We start from the raw sequence: 15,625 nt of genomic DNA, 5'->3' as shown, positions 1-15,625 counted from the left end.
GTATGGTTAGTTTTTATATAGCACATCTATTATGTGTGCAGTGGTATTTCATTATGGTTTTAGTTTGCATTTCCATTATTGAATTTTGAGAGTTCTTTATATATTCTAGATACAAGTCCTTTATCAGATACATGATTTGCAAATATATTCTCCCATTCTATGGCTTGCCTTTTCGTTTTCATAAAAGTGTATGTGTGTATGTATATACGTGTGTGTGTGTATACTTTTCATAAAATATATATATTTTTTGAGGCAGGGTTTCATTCTGTAACCCAGGCTGGAGTGCAGTGGTGTGATCACAGCTCACTGTAGCTTCAACCTCCTGGGCTCAGGTGATTCTCATGCCTTAGCCTCCTGAGTAGCTGGGACTACAGGCATGCACCACCACTCCTGGCTAATTTGTTTGTTTGTTTTGAGACAGAGTCTGGCTCTGTTGCCCAGGCTGGAGTGCAGTGACATGATCTCGGTTTGCTGCAACCTCCGCCTCCCTGGTTCAAGCGATTCTCCTGCCTCAGCCTCCTGAGTAGCTGGGATTACAGGCGCATGCCACCACACCTGGCTAATTTTTGTATTTTTAGTAGAGACGGGGTTTCACCATGTTGGCCAGATTGGTCTTGAACTCCTGACCTCAGGTGATCCCCTCACTTTAGCCTCCCAAAGTGCTGGGATTACAGGTGTGAGCCACTGTGCCCAGCTACCTGGCTAATTTTTAAATTTTGTGTAGAGACAGGGTCTCCCTGTGTTGCCCAGGCAGGTCTCAAACTCCTGGCTGAGATCCTCCTGCCTCAGCCTCCCAAAGTGCTGGGATTACAGGTGTGAGCCACCATGACTGGCCAGGAAGTGTCTTTCGAAGAGCAGAGGGTCTTAATTTTGATGAAGTTTCATTTATCTTTTTAAAAAAATTCATTGTATGTTCTTCCAGTGAATATTTTTTGTTGTTGCTGTTAATGGATTATGTTCCTTGGGGTTATATCTAAGAAATCTTGACCTAAGTTCCCAAAGATTTTCCCCTATTTTCTTCCAGAAGTTTCATAGTTTTAAGTGTTACATTTAGGTTTATGATCATTTATTTTATTTGACTTTTTTGAGACAGAGTCTCACTCTGCCCCCAGGCTGGAGTGTAGTGGTGTAATCTCGGCTCACTGGAACCTCCACCTTCTGAGTTCAAGCAATTCTTCTGCCTTAGCCTCTCAAGTAGTGGGGATTATAGGTGTGTGCCACCACACCCAGCTAATTTTTGTATTTTTAGTAGAGATGAGGTTTCACCATGTTGGCCAGGCTGGTCTCGAACTCCTGGCCTCAAGTGATCTGCCTGCCTCGGCCTCCCAAAGTGCTGGGATTACAGGCGTGAGCCACTGCGGCCGGCCTAGGTGTATGATCATTTGAGTTAATTTTTGTTTGTGATACGAGTTACAGATCAAAGTTCTTTTCTTTTCTTGCACACAGCCTCCACACAGTTGTTCCAGGGCGATTTGTGTTTACAAGTATTTGTATTATACTTGTACAATATTGACATGGGTTCATGTTTCTTTTGGATAAATACCTAGGAGTAGAATGGCAGCATCATGTGGTTGTGGGTCTAGAGCAGGACTCCATATTCTGTTCTGTGAATCTGTGTGTCTTGATGCCAATACTGTACTGTGTTGATAACTGTAGCTTTGTAAGTCTTGAAGTCTGAGTGTTCCAACTTTGTTCTTATTTGAATTTGTTTTGGTTATTTTAGGTTCTTTGCATTATAAAGTGGATTTTAGAAATATCATAGCAGCTCGCACACAAAAATCTGCCGAGATTTTGATTGGGATTGCAGTGGATTTATAGATCACTTTGGGGAGAGTTAACATTGTAACAGTACTGCGTCTTCTAAATCATGAACATGGTATATATCTCTATTTATTCTTTAATATCTCTTAATGTTTTGGAGCTTCAGTTTGTAGATCTTACAAATCTTTTGTCAGATTTATCCCTAAATATTTCATATTTTAATGTAATTATAAATGGTATTTTAAAAAGTTTTAAATTTCCAGTTGCTTATTGCTTGTATATGGAAATGCTGTTTTTTTTTTTTTTTGGTATACTGTATTATTACTTTCATTAACATTCCATTTACTAGAACTCAAATCATATGGCCACCCCTACTGCAAGTTTGGCTGGGCAATGTTACCACCTAGTTATCTTTTCACCTTTATATGAGGCAAATTATTGTGGCAGAGTGGGTAGACTCACTGGTGGAAGATAATAAAAAATATAATAGAAGCAAGACTATTCAAGCATTTGCAATTCAATAAAGGTGACCTTTTCAAAATGCTGGGATTAACTTGGAGTTGTAATTTAAAATAAAATCTTAGCAGCTATGCAGACATGTTAAGTTTAAGATACATATCAGGTTGGAGAGAGGCTTGGGTTAGAAATACAAATTTGGGAGTAATTTGCATATTAGACGGTGTTTAATGTAGGAAATGGAATGAAATCACCAAAAGAGAGAGTATAGCTAGAGAAGTCCATAGACTGAGCCCTGGGTACCTCCAGGTTCAGGAACTTAGCAGATGAAAACAAAGGAGCCTGAGACAAAGTCGCCTGTGAGTTGGAAGAAAAATCTGTGAGAAGTCAAGTGGAGAAAATTCTTCAAGAAGAAGGAAGTGACGCCTGTGCCAATAAGGTGCACATAAGATGAGAACTGAGAATTGATCATTTAGTTTAAAATGTGGAAGTCATGGAGGACCCTGACAAGAGCAGTTTCTGGGAGTCAGGCAGATAAAAGCCTGATTTAAAGGGATTTCAGAGAAATGGAAGGAAAAGAATTGGAAACAGCAAGTACAGATAACTTTTAAGGAGTTTTGCGCCAAAGAGAAGCAGACAAACAAGGTGGTGGCTGGAGAGGGTTGTGTGTGATCAAGAGAGGATTTTGGCCAAGTGTGGTGGCTCACACCTGTAATCCCACCACTTCGGGAGGCTGAGCCAGGAGGATCACTTGAGCATAGGAGCTCAAGACCAGCCTGAGCAACATAGTGAGACCTTGTCTCTACAAAAAAAAAAAAAAAAAAAAAATTAGCTTGATGACATTCACCTGTAGTCCCATCTACCTGGGAGGGTGAGGTGGGAATATCTCCTGAGCCCCTGTGATCCAGTCTGCAATGAACTATGATCATGGCACTGCACTCCAGCCCAGGCCACAGAGCAAGACCCTGTCTCAAAAAAAAAAAAAAAAAAAAAGATTTTGTTAAGATTAAAGAAATTACAAAATATGTGTATGCAGATAGGAATGCTATATATAGTAAAGAGAGAATAAGTGATGCAAAAGAGAGAGGGGAGAATTGTTGGACCTGTATCTTTGAATAGTAAGAGGGGAGGAATCTAGTCTCAACTGCTGGGGCCTTGTGAGAATGGATGGCTTATCCATCATAGCAGAAGGGAAGGCAGGGGAACATGGGCACGGTTGCAGGTTGATGGGGTGATCATGGCAGGCGATTCAGTTCTCATTTTATTGCTTCTGTTTTCTGAGTGTAATAGAAAGCAGGACCATCTGCTGCAGGTGAGGGTGGGGAAAAGGGATGAAATAGTCATCTAGGATGAATGACCAGAGAGAAATGTGTTACTATTGACTGACAACACTAAAGGCTCTCTTGAGGTTGGTAGTCATGAACTTAGAGTGAAATAGCTTAGTTTTTGTTTTTCTCTACCCACGTTCACCTGCATAAGTACAGCAGGCCCAGAGTAGGCAGTGTTGATTTATCCAGGGTTAGGTTTTGTCAGGCAACTTTGAGGAAGTGGGAGAGGGTAAAGGAGTGAATTGAAGCTGGCTTAAGAGGAAAGTGAGAACATGGGGTGATGAGGGACAGGGAAAGGGTGGTAGAGTCAGCTCCAGATTGAAGAATTCTAAGGGTTGGGGGATGAGAGGGAATGAACTAAATACTGAACTAATAATAGGTGGTGGTTCTAGGTGGGATTCTTGATTTGGGCTTATAAGGGGGTTTCAGTCATGACCAAGTGAAAGCTGAGAGTGGAGGAGAGGAGGTCAAAGAACAAGAAGGCCAGGGTATCAGAAGGGTTATCTATGTGGATATTGAATTCGTGCTCAGAACCTGAAGACCTTTTCTATTATTTTCTAATGTCCTTTGTTGCTGTTGGACTATCTGATAAGGTTTAGGTTTATTTCTTCGTCAGAGTTTTATATCTGTTCTTTCATGCTTTCTGTTTCTTAATCCATAGTGCTCTTTAAAATTTCTTTGGTATTATCTTTCATTCCTTCTATTGCATTTCTAATTTTAGGAATTATATTTCTATTTTCTGAGAGTTCTTTCTTCTGACTAATTTTTTATGGCATTATTTTCTAGAAAAAAATTCTAGGTTTTGATAATTGCTTGCTTTGTTATAATAATATAATAAATTTTAGTTTTTGATAATTGCATGCTTTGTGTAATTTATGCATCAGAAAATAGTTCATATCGGCGCTCAGGTATTAACATTTTTACATAGAATTTTTTTAGATGAGGAAGTATATTGTGTTGTAGTTAACTTTTAAATATCTTTTCACTTTAGGTCTCAAAAAATAAAGATGGAAAAGAACAAAGTGAAACTGTATCACTGTCTGAAGATGAAACATTCTCCTGGCCAGGTCCCAAAACAGTTACGTTGAAAAGAACATCTCAAGGCTTTGGTTTTACATTAAGACATTTTATTGTGTATCCCCCAGAGTCTGCAATTCAATTTTCATATAAGGTAAGAGAAATAGTTACAGCAACTTGAAAAAAAAACCACAAGGCCATTCCTATCCCCTTCTAGTCTTCCTCTTACCCTTCCCTCTGGCCTTTTTTCTGTCTTAAAAGAATCAAGCATTACATTTGAATTTTTATTATATTATTTTTCTCCCTTTAGGTATTTTCCCACCTTCAAGAACAAAACAGAAACTTTAGTCTTCTCTGAAAGGTCATAGTGATTCTAAACTCCAAATCTACATTTTTAAAGGACTTCTAATTCCAGACTTCTTTCTACTTTTTCTAATATGTAACTGTTTATTATCTAGAAAGGTAGTGAGTTTTCTCGGCAGACTATGCAAAGGAAATGGTTCACTAAAATATTCTAGCAGTTATAGAAAATTAGTAGAATTAGAACAATACTTAACTTTCAGATATGTAATATGATGGCATGTTAGAATTGAAAAACACAGCTTCTCATCAGAATGAATTACATCGACAGGCTTCAGTGGACAGTAACACAGCCTGAAAAGGACAGCCTGAGATAATTATAAGTGCAGTTGACACACTGGGTACTTGCTCTGTGTTCCTTACCATTCGTTATGAGCGTTATCTTACTTTATCCACGCCAGAATCCTGTGGAGCAGTTGGTATTATTAGCCCCATATAACAGATGTGGAAACTGATCTGGGTCATAAAACAGATAAGTAGTTGATCTAGGATGTGAATTTGACCAATATACATGCTTGATGCTGAACTATTACACAATAGTATAATGGAAATGATGATATTCAGAAGAGTTACGAGACCCTGGCCAGGCCACTTCTTTTGACCTCTAGATTTCCATTTTCATTTGTAGGAATTGAACTAGAGTATTACAAAGTCTTTTCTAATTCTAAATATCTATGAATCCAAAACTGTCTTTTAAAAAGTAGTGTACGTATTTGTATCTAGAGACCACAGTTTTAAATTATATTTTTGTTAAATATGTCTTTCTAGTAATGTCCTACAGGATATGCTTTTTTGAAGTACTGAATAGCTCTTTTTTTTCCTTTTCTTTTTTAAAATTTTTTATATTTGGTTACTTTAACACTGAGATAACAGGAAACAACTGAATATCTTTTAAGGATTGTAAATAATTGCTACCTTTAGAATGAAATTTATCTGTTTGGGTTTTCTCAAATGTGTATAAAACAACTGGACTAGATCTCTTAAGAATCTAGCTGATATTAAAAAGTCTCAAATAGTGTTACGCATTAGGTCACATATGAGAGCACTTGATAATTACATTAGGATTGTGTATTTTTTGTCTTTTTGTTTTTGTTTTGTTTTGAATAAGAGCTTTGGGTCATGATGAACATATAGGTAGTACAATTTTTTTATAAGATAATTTTACCAAACTTATATAAACATGTATTATTATTATTGGAAAATATTTCTAGAAATTTTAGTAGCACAGTACAATAAACCCTCACTTAACATTGTCAGTAGATTTTTGGAAACTGCAACTTTATGTGAAGTGTATTTAAGTGATAACTGATCTTATGTTGGCTAGAGTTTACTTGGCATATTTCTGGTCAAAAAAAAAAAGCACCAAACTTGTAAATAAAGACCAAAACACTTCCAGTATTAAACATTGAAGTAAATGTGCGGTGTTCATACACTTAAGAAAGCGCTATAAAAAGTCCAGAGTTGAGGGTGGCTGGAGCCTATCCCGGCAGCTCATGCAGCTCAGGGCATGAGGTGGGGCCTAACCATGGACAGGATGCTGTCCATCCCATTGCAGAGCACACACACAGCCACGCTTGCTCAGACTGGGACAACGTGGGCACACCTGTGAATCGAACAGGCACAGTTTTGGCATGTGGGAAGGAACCATAGGACCTGGAGAGAACTCACACAGACGTGGGGAGAATGTGCAGACTTCACACAGACGGGCCCCAGTGGGGAATTAATTTTTCTCGTGAATGTTACACCAAAACAACTTTGAATGAAATGATGCTATTCCAGGACATGCTTACGCTTTTTAACAGCATGGTCATTGGCATCAAAAGAGCCTGGGTTTGAGTTCCATTTCTGCCTCCTGTTAGATCTGTGACCTTGGATAAGTCAACTAACACAATAGTAGTACCTTCTTCACAGGCTGTGTGATGATTAAATGTTACAATACTTGTAACACACTTAACATAGAAATTGACACTGTAATTGCTCAATAAATTTTAGCTATTAATGCTATTATTTAATACAGATGTTCTTGTAAATAGGGCTCTGTCTTGTAAATTTTACATGGAAAATATATATTGGAATCTTTTCCATTTTAATTATGAAATTTTATAAATTCACTTCAAACGAATTAAAAATTTTAATATTGTATAGCTTTTAGAAAATGTGTAATTAATATAACAGTGTCCTTATTTTGTCACTTAACTGGCAACCTCAGTCTCAGACCAGATCTTATAATCAGAAGAAGAAAAAAAAACACTGGGCAGCCAAAATAAAGGTCAAAAAATTATGTAATAAATTATCAGCCCTTCACCGAATGTCTGTTTTTCTTTCTAAGGTACATGGTAGCTCCAGTATGGTAGAGGCTCAGCAAATATTTGAAAATGTATTTTTAGACTAGTTTTTAAAGGTTTCTTTTCTAATTTTCCAGCTAGAGGTAGATAACATGGCAGCAAGACAGCTTGGTAACAATGAAAGAGACCAAGTAGATAAACTTCAAAATTGAATACAAGAACTTAAATATGTAGCAATTTGGGACCAATCCATTTATATAGACAGCTCTGGGTCCTGTAATATCCCTTAAAGGCACATTTAAGTATAGTACAGTAAGTGATGACCTGACCTTTCCATCTGTCCAACTGCCTACTTGACAACTTCACTTGGATATCTCCATTAGAAATCTCGCACTCAAATGCCAAAAACTGAACTCCTGATGTCTTACCCCTAAATTGGCTTCACCCACAGCCTGCTTATCTCTATTTGTGAAAACTCTATCTTTCCAGTAAAAGGTACTTCCTATACTGTTATTGAAGATGGGCTATACGTTTGCTTTTGAGCTTGCCAGTGGCTATAGAAAAGAAGAGAATGTGATTTAAGAATATTGTTAGTGAGATTGTAATTGGCACAATCTGGGGAGGTCAGTTTGAATTAAATTGAGCCTTGCTGTGATTAACAAGAGTTTATAAATATGTACTCATATATGTATATATATATTTTCATTTGTAGGATGAAGAAAATGGAAACAGAGGAGGTATGCTATAAACATTTTAATTTGTCTCTGAATGTTTTTCTTTCTGTTCTTTAAGTGATACTAAATGAGATGATATAATTTTTGGTGTTCAAATATATAATAGTTCTCAGGTGTGAGAGTCATAGAATTAAATGTTTTTTACTGTGGACTTCAAAGTTTTATGAATTCCATTGTCTCATCTTAATTTGAACATGTAATGGTTTTGTTGTTAATTGTATGTGTTCTTGTGGAGGAATATATCATTATAATTCCAAGGAGAGCACTTAAGATTTTTATTTCGATTAGTAATCTTTCTAGATGAGGTGATTATTTTAGGTAAGAAATGCTGTGTGTTTTATCAGTTGGGTTTATTGAGTCAAATATTGAAAAGAAGAGGGTTTGGGTTATTCTTGTAGTTAATGTTACTGTTGATTTAAACATTAATGAACGTAAAAGGACAATCAGGCTGCAGATAAAATTATTTCTTAATAACTGATTTTAAATCAACTTGAATGAGTTAAAATTCACACTCAACAAAATGCACCCATTAAAAACTTTTATTTCTAGATAATTTTAGACAACAAAGTTGCAAAAATAGTACAGAGAATTTTCATGAATCCTTTATTTTACTTTCCCTAGTGTTAAAAACTTACAATACCATGGCGGGGGCAGGCGCAGTGGCTCACGCCTGTAATCCCAGCACTTTGGGAGGCTGAGGCGGGTGGATCACAAGGTCAGGAGATCGAGACCATCCTGGCTAACACAGCGAAAATCCTGTCTCTACTAAAAATACAAAATATTAGCTGGGTGTGGTGGCGGGCGCCTGTAATCCCAGCTACTCAGGAGGCTGAGGCAGGAGAATGGCGTGAACCCGGGAGGCAGAGCTCGCAGTGAGCCGAGATCGCTCCACTGCACTCCAGCCTGGGGGACAAGGCGAGACTCCGTCTCAAAAAACAAAACAAAACAAAACAAACTTACAATACCATGGTACAATCAACAATACGAAGCAATTAGCATTGGTACAATACTACTATGTAAACTACAGACTTTATTTGGATGTCACCAGTTTTTCCGCTAGTATCCTTGTTCTCTTCCGGAATCCCATGTTATATTCACTTGTTGTGTCCCTTTAGTCTTTCCTTGTATTTTATTACTAGTACTGATGAGTTATTTTTTAGAATGTCCTTCATTTTCAGTTTATCTGATGTTTTCTCCCTAGTTCAAGGTCATACATGTTTAGCAAGAATACCACATTTGCATCTATTGTAAGTGTATAGTTTGGTAAGTTTTGATGACTGTATAACCTGTGAAATCACTATCCCAATTAAGATGTGATATCAAAACAACCTTTCCATCATTCCATAAAGTTCCCTTGTGCTCCTTTTTATTCTGCTGTCTTTAGACAATCACTGATCTGATTTTTATCACTGTATAGGTTAATTTTTGCCTCTTCTAGATTTTTTTTATAAATGAAATAATACAGCACGTACTCCTTTGTCAGGCATAATATTTTTGACCTTCACTGTATTATATGTATGGGTACTGATAGTACTACTGTTTTTTTGTTTGTATGAATATACCACAAATTGTTTAACCACTCAACCTGTTGATGGAGCTTTGTAATAACCATTTGAGGTCTTGAAAAGGTTATGAGTTAAAATGAGAAGGAAATGGCCTTTTTTTTTTTTGCACTATCAAAAGTAATCTGAGGGTGTAAGGCCAGGCAGGACTCTTCATAGTTGTCACTGGTACAAGATGAGCCACTCCTGCATTACCATCTGTCATGCACCAGGGTTAGGATGAATTCCAAATGCTACTTGGCATGGGTTAGAAATAAGCCTTAGTGGGGAAAGGGAAAACTCACAAAGCTGGCATCAGCAAGAGAAAGGAGGATGTAGGTACTCCATCTTCCCATCATCCTAAAGGCTGATGTGCTGATACCTGGACAACCTACTGGACACACAGCATCTAGAATTCATGCCTCTTATTGGGGGGGAATATATTTCTAATAAATATAGAAAGACATTGTTACAAAACTTCATGCAGATCATTATGTGTTGGACGTAGTTCGCTGAAGAGAATGGATTTAGTTTTGTGCTTTGGCTAGGGAGAATAAACTTGAATATTTATAAGGGAAAACTAGAAGATCTATTATAGATTCAGCAGAAGGAGATTTGAAGAGGAATAATAGAGTGAGCCTAAAGGGTATAATCTGCTGGAGAAAATAACAGTTTGCCTATTTTAATTATTAACTTATGCTTAATTTCACTCAAAAAAGGGTTTATGGCCACATGAAGAAACACCTTATTTATAGCAAGATAAAATATAAGGTCAATTATGGTAAAAAATTAATTAAATTGACATTCAGAAGATTTAGTACACATAAATTGATGGTTTAGGATCTATACTGTTATTATTATTATTATTTTTTTTTGAGACGGAATCTCACTCTGTTGACAGGCTGAAGTGCAGTGGCATGATCTTGGCTCAATGCCACCTCCTCCTCCTGGGTTCAAGCGATTCTCCTGCCTCACCCACCCTGAGTAGCTGGGACTAAAAGCGCACGCCACCACGCCCAGCTAATTTTTGTATTTTTAGTAGAAACGGGGTTTCACCATGTTGGCCAGGATGGTCTCTGTCTCTTGACCTCATGATCCGCCCGCCTCGGCCTCCCAAAATGCTGGGATTACAGGCATGAGCCACTGCACCTGGCCGGTCCTATACTGTTATTGACGGTGGGCTGTAAGTTTGCTTTTGAGCTTGCCAGTGGCCATAGAAAAGATGAGAATATGATCAGTTAAGGATACACATTATTCTAAGAAAACAACATTTTGCACTGAGGTCTGAGACGGGTTTCTCCCTTGGAAAACAAAGAGTGATATAGTAGATGATATTTTCAACACCACTTCTTCCCATGGCTGTTTTTAAAGTGGTTCCTCAATGTAAGCTGACTGCAAACCCCAAGGTCTCATTCAGCTTAAAGCGCTTCTCAGCTGGGGATGATATTGCTCCCTGGAGGTATATGGTAATGTACCCTCTTTATACACATCTTTATCACAATTGGGAGAGGGGGAGTATATATTGGCATCTGGTGGATAGAGGCTGGAGGTGCTGTTGAAACAGTGCACAGGGCAGCCCCCCGACAACAAAGAATTATCTGGGTTGGGCACAGTGGCTCACGCCTGTAACCCCAGCACTTTGGAAGGCTGAGGCAGGCAGATCACTTGAGGTCAGGAGTTTGAGACCAGCCTGGCCAACATGGTGAAACCTCTTCTCCACTAAAAATAAAAAAATTAGCCAGGGGTGGGGGTGCACGCTTCTAATCCCAGCTACTCAGGAGGCTGAAGCAGGAGAATCGCTTGAACCTGGGAGGCGGAGGTTGCAGTGAGCCAAGATCGCACCACTGCACTCCAACATGGATGACAGAGCAAGACTCTGTCTCAAAATAATAATAATAGTTATTACCATTACCTGGTCCCGAATATTAATAGCGCAAGGACAAGAAACCCTGGTTTAAAGTGATGGGCACCAAAGCATTGTGGTCCAAGTGTATAGGCCATGAGTCTGGCTTGATCCAGTGACAACATTCAAACCGTTTAGAAGAATGGATATTCAAGGCTGCATATCCAGTGATCTTTTATGATTATTATCCCTTACAACTGAACTTGAGATCTGAATTGAGTTACTGCTATAGTTTGAGGTTAAATTATCTGGTTGCTTTACTGGCATTGTGCGATGTTGATTAAGGGATAATCCTAAGTAAGAAAAGTTACATTGTAAGAAAATATAGAGTCAATATAATAACTAGAAGATAAGATGGCTAAAAGAAAAAGTCCATAAAGAATGTAAATACAGTCATCCCTTGATATACCCAGGGGATTGCTTCCAGGACCGCCCACATATATGCTAATCTGCACACACTCATGTCCTGTAATAGACCCAGTGGAACCCATGTATTGGAAACACAGCTTTTGCATCCTTGTGTTACTATGAATACCATATTTTTACTGAAAAAAAAAATCCGCAGATCTGCAGAGTTCAAACCCATTGTTCAAGGGACAACTGTAATTGAAATGTAGTAAAAGTTTACCATCAGGGGTCTAACAGATTGAGGGAGAAAATAATTATAAGTGAGTTTAACAAAAAGGTAAATCAATAAGTTAGTTAAAAGACTAATAAGATAATTTTAAAAATCGGAAAACTAAGGCTTTAAAATGAGAGAAATAGAAATTCAAGTACCTTACCTCTTCTGAATCAAAGTTCAACAAGGCTGGATATTTATTAAGTCCAGAAGATCTGTAGTTTTCTTCCTAAGCAAAGAAGAATATGGAAAGGTATGAGAGTATTTGGAGAAAGTGATTTATAATATAATTGTAATATATTTGGAAGAATTGCTTGATTTTGGGGAGTGGGTTGGGAGAGTGGTGGAAATTAGCACATGACTGAGAACTTAATCTATTTCAGGCATCATAATACATATTTTTATCATCTTTAATCCTCACTCTAACCCTGTAAGGTATGAGATAATATTCCTATTTTGTAGATGAGGGAACTGAGGCTGAGAAATAGCTTGCCCACAGTCACACTGCTAGTAAGTGGTAGTAACTGGATTTCCAAATCAGTTGTGTCTAACTCTTAGGTCCATCTTATAATTCTGCCCTCTTACTTCTTTTAACATCTTTTTAAGTCCCTTCCTCATTTCTTTAATTTTATTTTAAAAATAATGTCTTAAAAAAGGGTATGACTTATGTAGTGTTAAGAATTTGAAGATAAATATAGGGTATGTTTAGTATGTTATGAAATTAGTTCTGTGAATCCTGCATGGAGAAAGGTCAAGGAGATCCCAGGTTTAGAGGCTGTGAACACTTTGCAGGAGCAACCATCACTTGTTACTCAGTTTCAGTACTTGGCTAGCAGTGGACCTGCAAAGCTTAATGAGGTTATGGAGTCCTAGTGCTCCACCTACCTTGATCGCACCTTTGCTTTCCAAGTGTGAGTTTGCTGTTGGCATCTCAATTGATAGTTGGGGTCACAGGCTATTTCACAAAGGCCTGTTTAGCCCTAAGTATAATAGTCATGATACCATTGCAAATAACCTGATCAACAATTACACCATATTGTATGTGAAAAAAATTTCTTCTAACTTCTAGACAATTATTTACAAGTCAGTTTTTAGAATGCAACCTATTCAGAAACAAACTATGTATAATTTAGTATTTTAATTCAACAGAATGTTATGATTTTTATCTTACTGTCTCATTTCCTTTGATAACTTATTTTCAAGCATATTGAGATCATGAAATCCTTTTTATGTAGAATTTTGTGTTAGTTTAATGGAATCGGAGCCTCCAGTGTAATGATCAGAGTCAAAGCCTAGAATCACTGGAGAGAAAATAATTGCCAGGATTTTATTCAAACTCCTAAGAGATGCTGTTAAAATGCCAAAATTCTGTTAAACAGTTGAATGATTTTGTTTTGGTCTTCTTTCCTTTTGGCAGTTTAGTGAAATCTCTTTTGCCACTTAATTTTCTTTTTTCTTTCTTATCAACCAAGAAATACCGAGCCATTTGATTTTCTGATTATTTTACTTACCCAGTGTTTGCATTTTGCTTTGTTTCTCATATCCTTTATGTATGCACTCTTTTATATTTTATAAGTATTTTTTCTTGTTGTTGGTTAGTTTTCTGTACTATGATGCAGATTTTTATAAGAAAAAGGTTAAGTAAAATAATATTTTTGGTGGTAATAGTTGCTTGTGGATAATTAATACCTTGCTGACATCCTGTATTCCCTTAAATCTCTGGAGAATATAAATAATAATTTATAATATAAATATATAACAATATAGTATAACATGTTCTAATGTAATATAATTATAAATAATATTTTAAAGAATTTATGAATATAAATAATCAAAATAAGAATAGTGGGATGGTGGCAGCCAGCTTCAGTGAGTCTTTCGGCAGCTCGGACTGGTCAGATGGCCTTGAGAGAAGGGTGGGCTCGGGATGCCATCCACAGTTGATGACAGTGGTTGGAGCCCTGGCTCAGCATAGGGGCCTGAGCCGAACATCCGATATTTAGCTTCCTGTGGTGTACTGATGAGCAGAGCTCTTCCGCTACGTATGTCAATTTTGATTAAGGAGATATGTGCAATAACTTTCTTCACAATCGCTGCACCATTAATAAAAGGAAATATTCAGAGAGGAGGATTTTAGGCTATTTAATGCAGGAAATGTATGATGTTGTATTGGGAATGGAGGATTATAAGCATTTCATTCTTTGGTGCAAAAAGTCAGATACAATATCAGAGAGATCTGAATATTACAAAACATAATTAGAAATTGAGTTTCCACCACTGTTGGAGTGATATTCAGCAGTAACCTTGGTGAAACCTCATTTGGTAAAGGTATCCTGTACTGATGGGAGACTTTTCAAGCATGGTCCATGATCGAAGGCTTTGGGTGGGGTATCAGAAGCATGTTTAGAATTGCTTTCAAAATGTAGCAGCGTTACATGGATCTCTTTTCTGAAGTCTTTGGGAGGGAACATTCATTGAACCCTTCAGCATCTTTTTTTTTTTTTTTTTTTTTTTTTTTTTTTTTTTTAAGAGAGAGAGGGTGTTGCCCTGTGCCCAGGCGGGAGTGTAGTGGCATGATGATAGCTCACTGCAGCCTCAAATTCATGAGCTCAAGTGATCCTCCTGCCTCAGCTTCCTAAGTAGCTGGGACTACAGTTGTGCCCCACTGCCTCCCAGAGTCATTTTTAACTATACTGACCATTTAAACTATTTGAGTTTCTCTGATAGTTAGGGAAACATACTAATTAGGTATGTTTTTTATGAACTTTTAATGTTGGTTATTAGTACAATCACAGGTGTCTTAAATATTCTTGAGGATATTTTAGGAAGTAGGAAGAATAATGATGATGATGATGAAGATGATAATGATGATGGTAGTGGTGGTGGTGGCAGCGAATTTAACAGTGTACTGGCTGCATTCTAAGACTTTGCATGGATTAACTCATTTAACCCTCTCAACAGCTTCTAAGGTGGGTATTATTATCACCGCCATATTTCAGATGATGAAACTAAGGTGCAGAGTGTTTAAGTTACTAGCAGGTGGCAGAACTGGACTACAACTCAGGCAGTCTCTAAGTTTCTACCACAGCCTCTCAATAAAGTTCTTTACTCTTGGATGGGTATAGTGGCCCATGCCTGTAATCCCAGCACTTTGGGAGGCCAAGGCAGGAGAACAGCTTGAGGCCGGGAGGTTGAGAACAGCCTGGGTAACATAGCAAGATCTCTATCTACAAAACAAAAAAAGAAAGTTCTATACTCTCACATAATTCATTCTTGAAAATACGTAGGAAAGAGGATTCTGGGCCGGGCGCAGTGGCTTACGCCTGTAATTCCAGCACTTTGGGAGGCCGAGGTGGGCAGATCACCTGAGGTTGGGAGTTCGAGACCAGCCTGACCAACATGGAGAAACCCCATCTCTACTAAAAATCCAAAATTAGCCGGGTGTGGTGGCACATGCCTGTAATCCCAGCTACTCGCAAGGCTGAGGCAGGAGAATCGCTTGAACCCGGGAGGCGGAGATTGCAGTGAGCCGAGATCCGCCATCACACTCCATCTTGGGCAACAAGAGTGAAATTCCATCTCGAAAAAAAGAAAGGATTCTGTTCCCTTGAAAGGTAGATA

General features: G+C 37.8%; 1 protein-coding gene and 1 pseudogene across 7 annotated transcripts in view; both read left to right on the top strand.

Annotated features, from left to right (window-relative positions):
* The window catches only part of ARHGAP21 (Rho GTPase activating protein 21), a 136,525-nt gene that overhangs the window by 48,235 nt on the left and 72,665 nt on the right, over positions 1–15,625 (top strand). For 5 of the 7 annotated variants that reach the window (XM_024346264.2, XM_054660840.2, XM_024346263.3 and 2 more), the window contains 2 exons: positions 4,537–4,716; positions 7,920–7,944. In XM_024346264.2, the coding sequence (XP_024202032.1) occupies positions 4,537–4,716; positions 7,920–7,944 (205 nt within the window). Of the gene's footprint in view, positions 1–1,723; positions 1,877–4,536; positions 4,717–7,919; positions 7,945–15,531; positions 15,619–15,625 lie in introns of those variants that run through there. The other 2 variants (XM_024346268.2, XM_054660841.1) reach the window with 2 other exon arrangements.
* Positions 10,838–14,505, top strand: LOC107966705 (coenzyme Q-binding protein COQ10 homolog B, mitochondrial-like; annotated as a pseudogene).

Source organism: Pan troglodytes, chromosome 8 (assembly GCF_028858775.2).
Source record: "Pan troglodytes isolate AG18354 chromosome 8, NHGRI_mPanTro3-v2.0_pri, whole genome shotgun sequence".
Lineage (NCBI taxonomy): Eukaryota > Metazoa > Chordata > Mammalia > Primates > Hominidae > Pan > Pan troglodytes.
The sequence above is the reverse complement of the archived record's forward strand: the minus strand, read 5'-3'. Positions and strand labels throughout refer to the sequence as shown.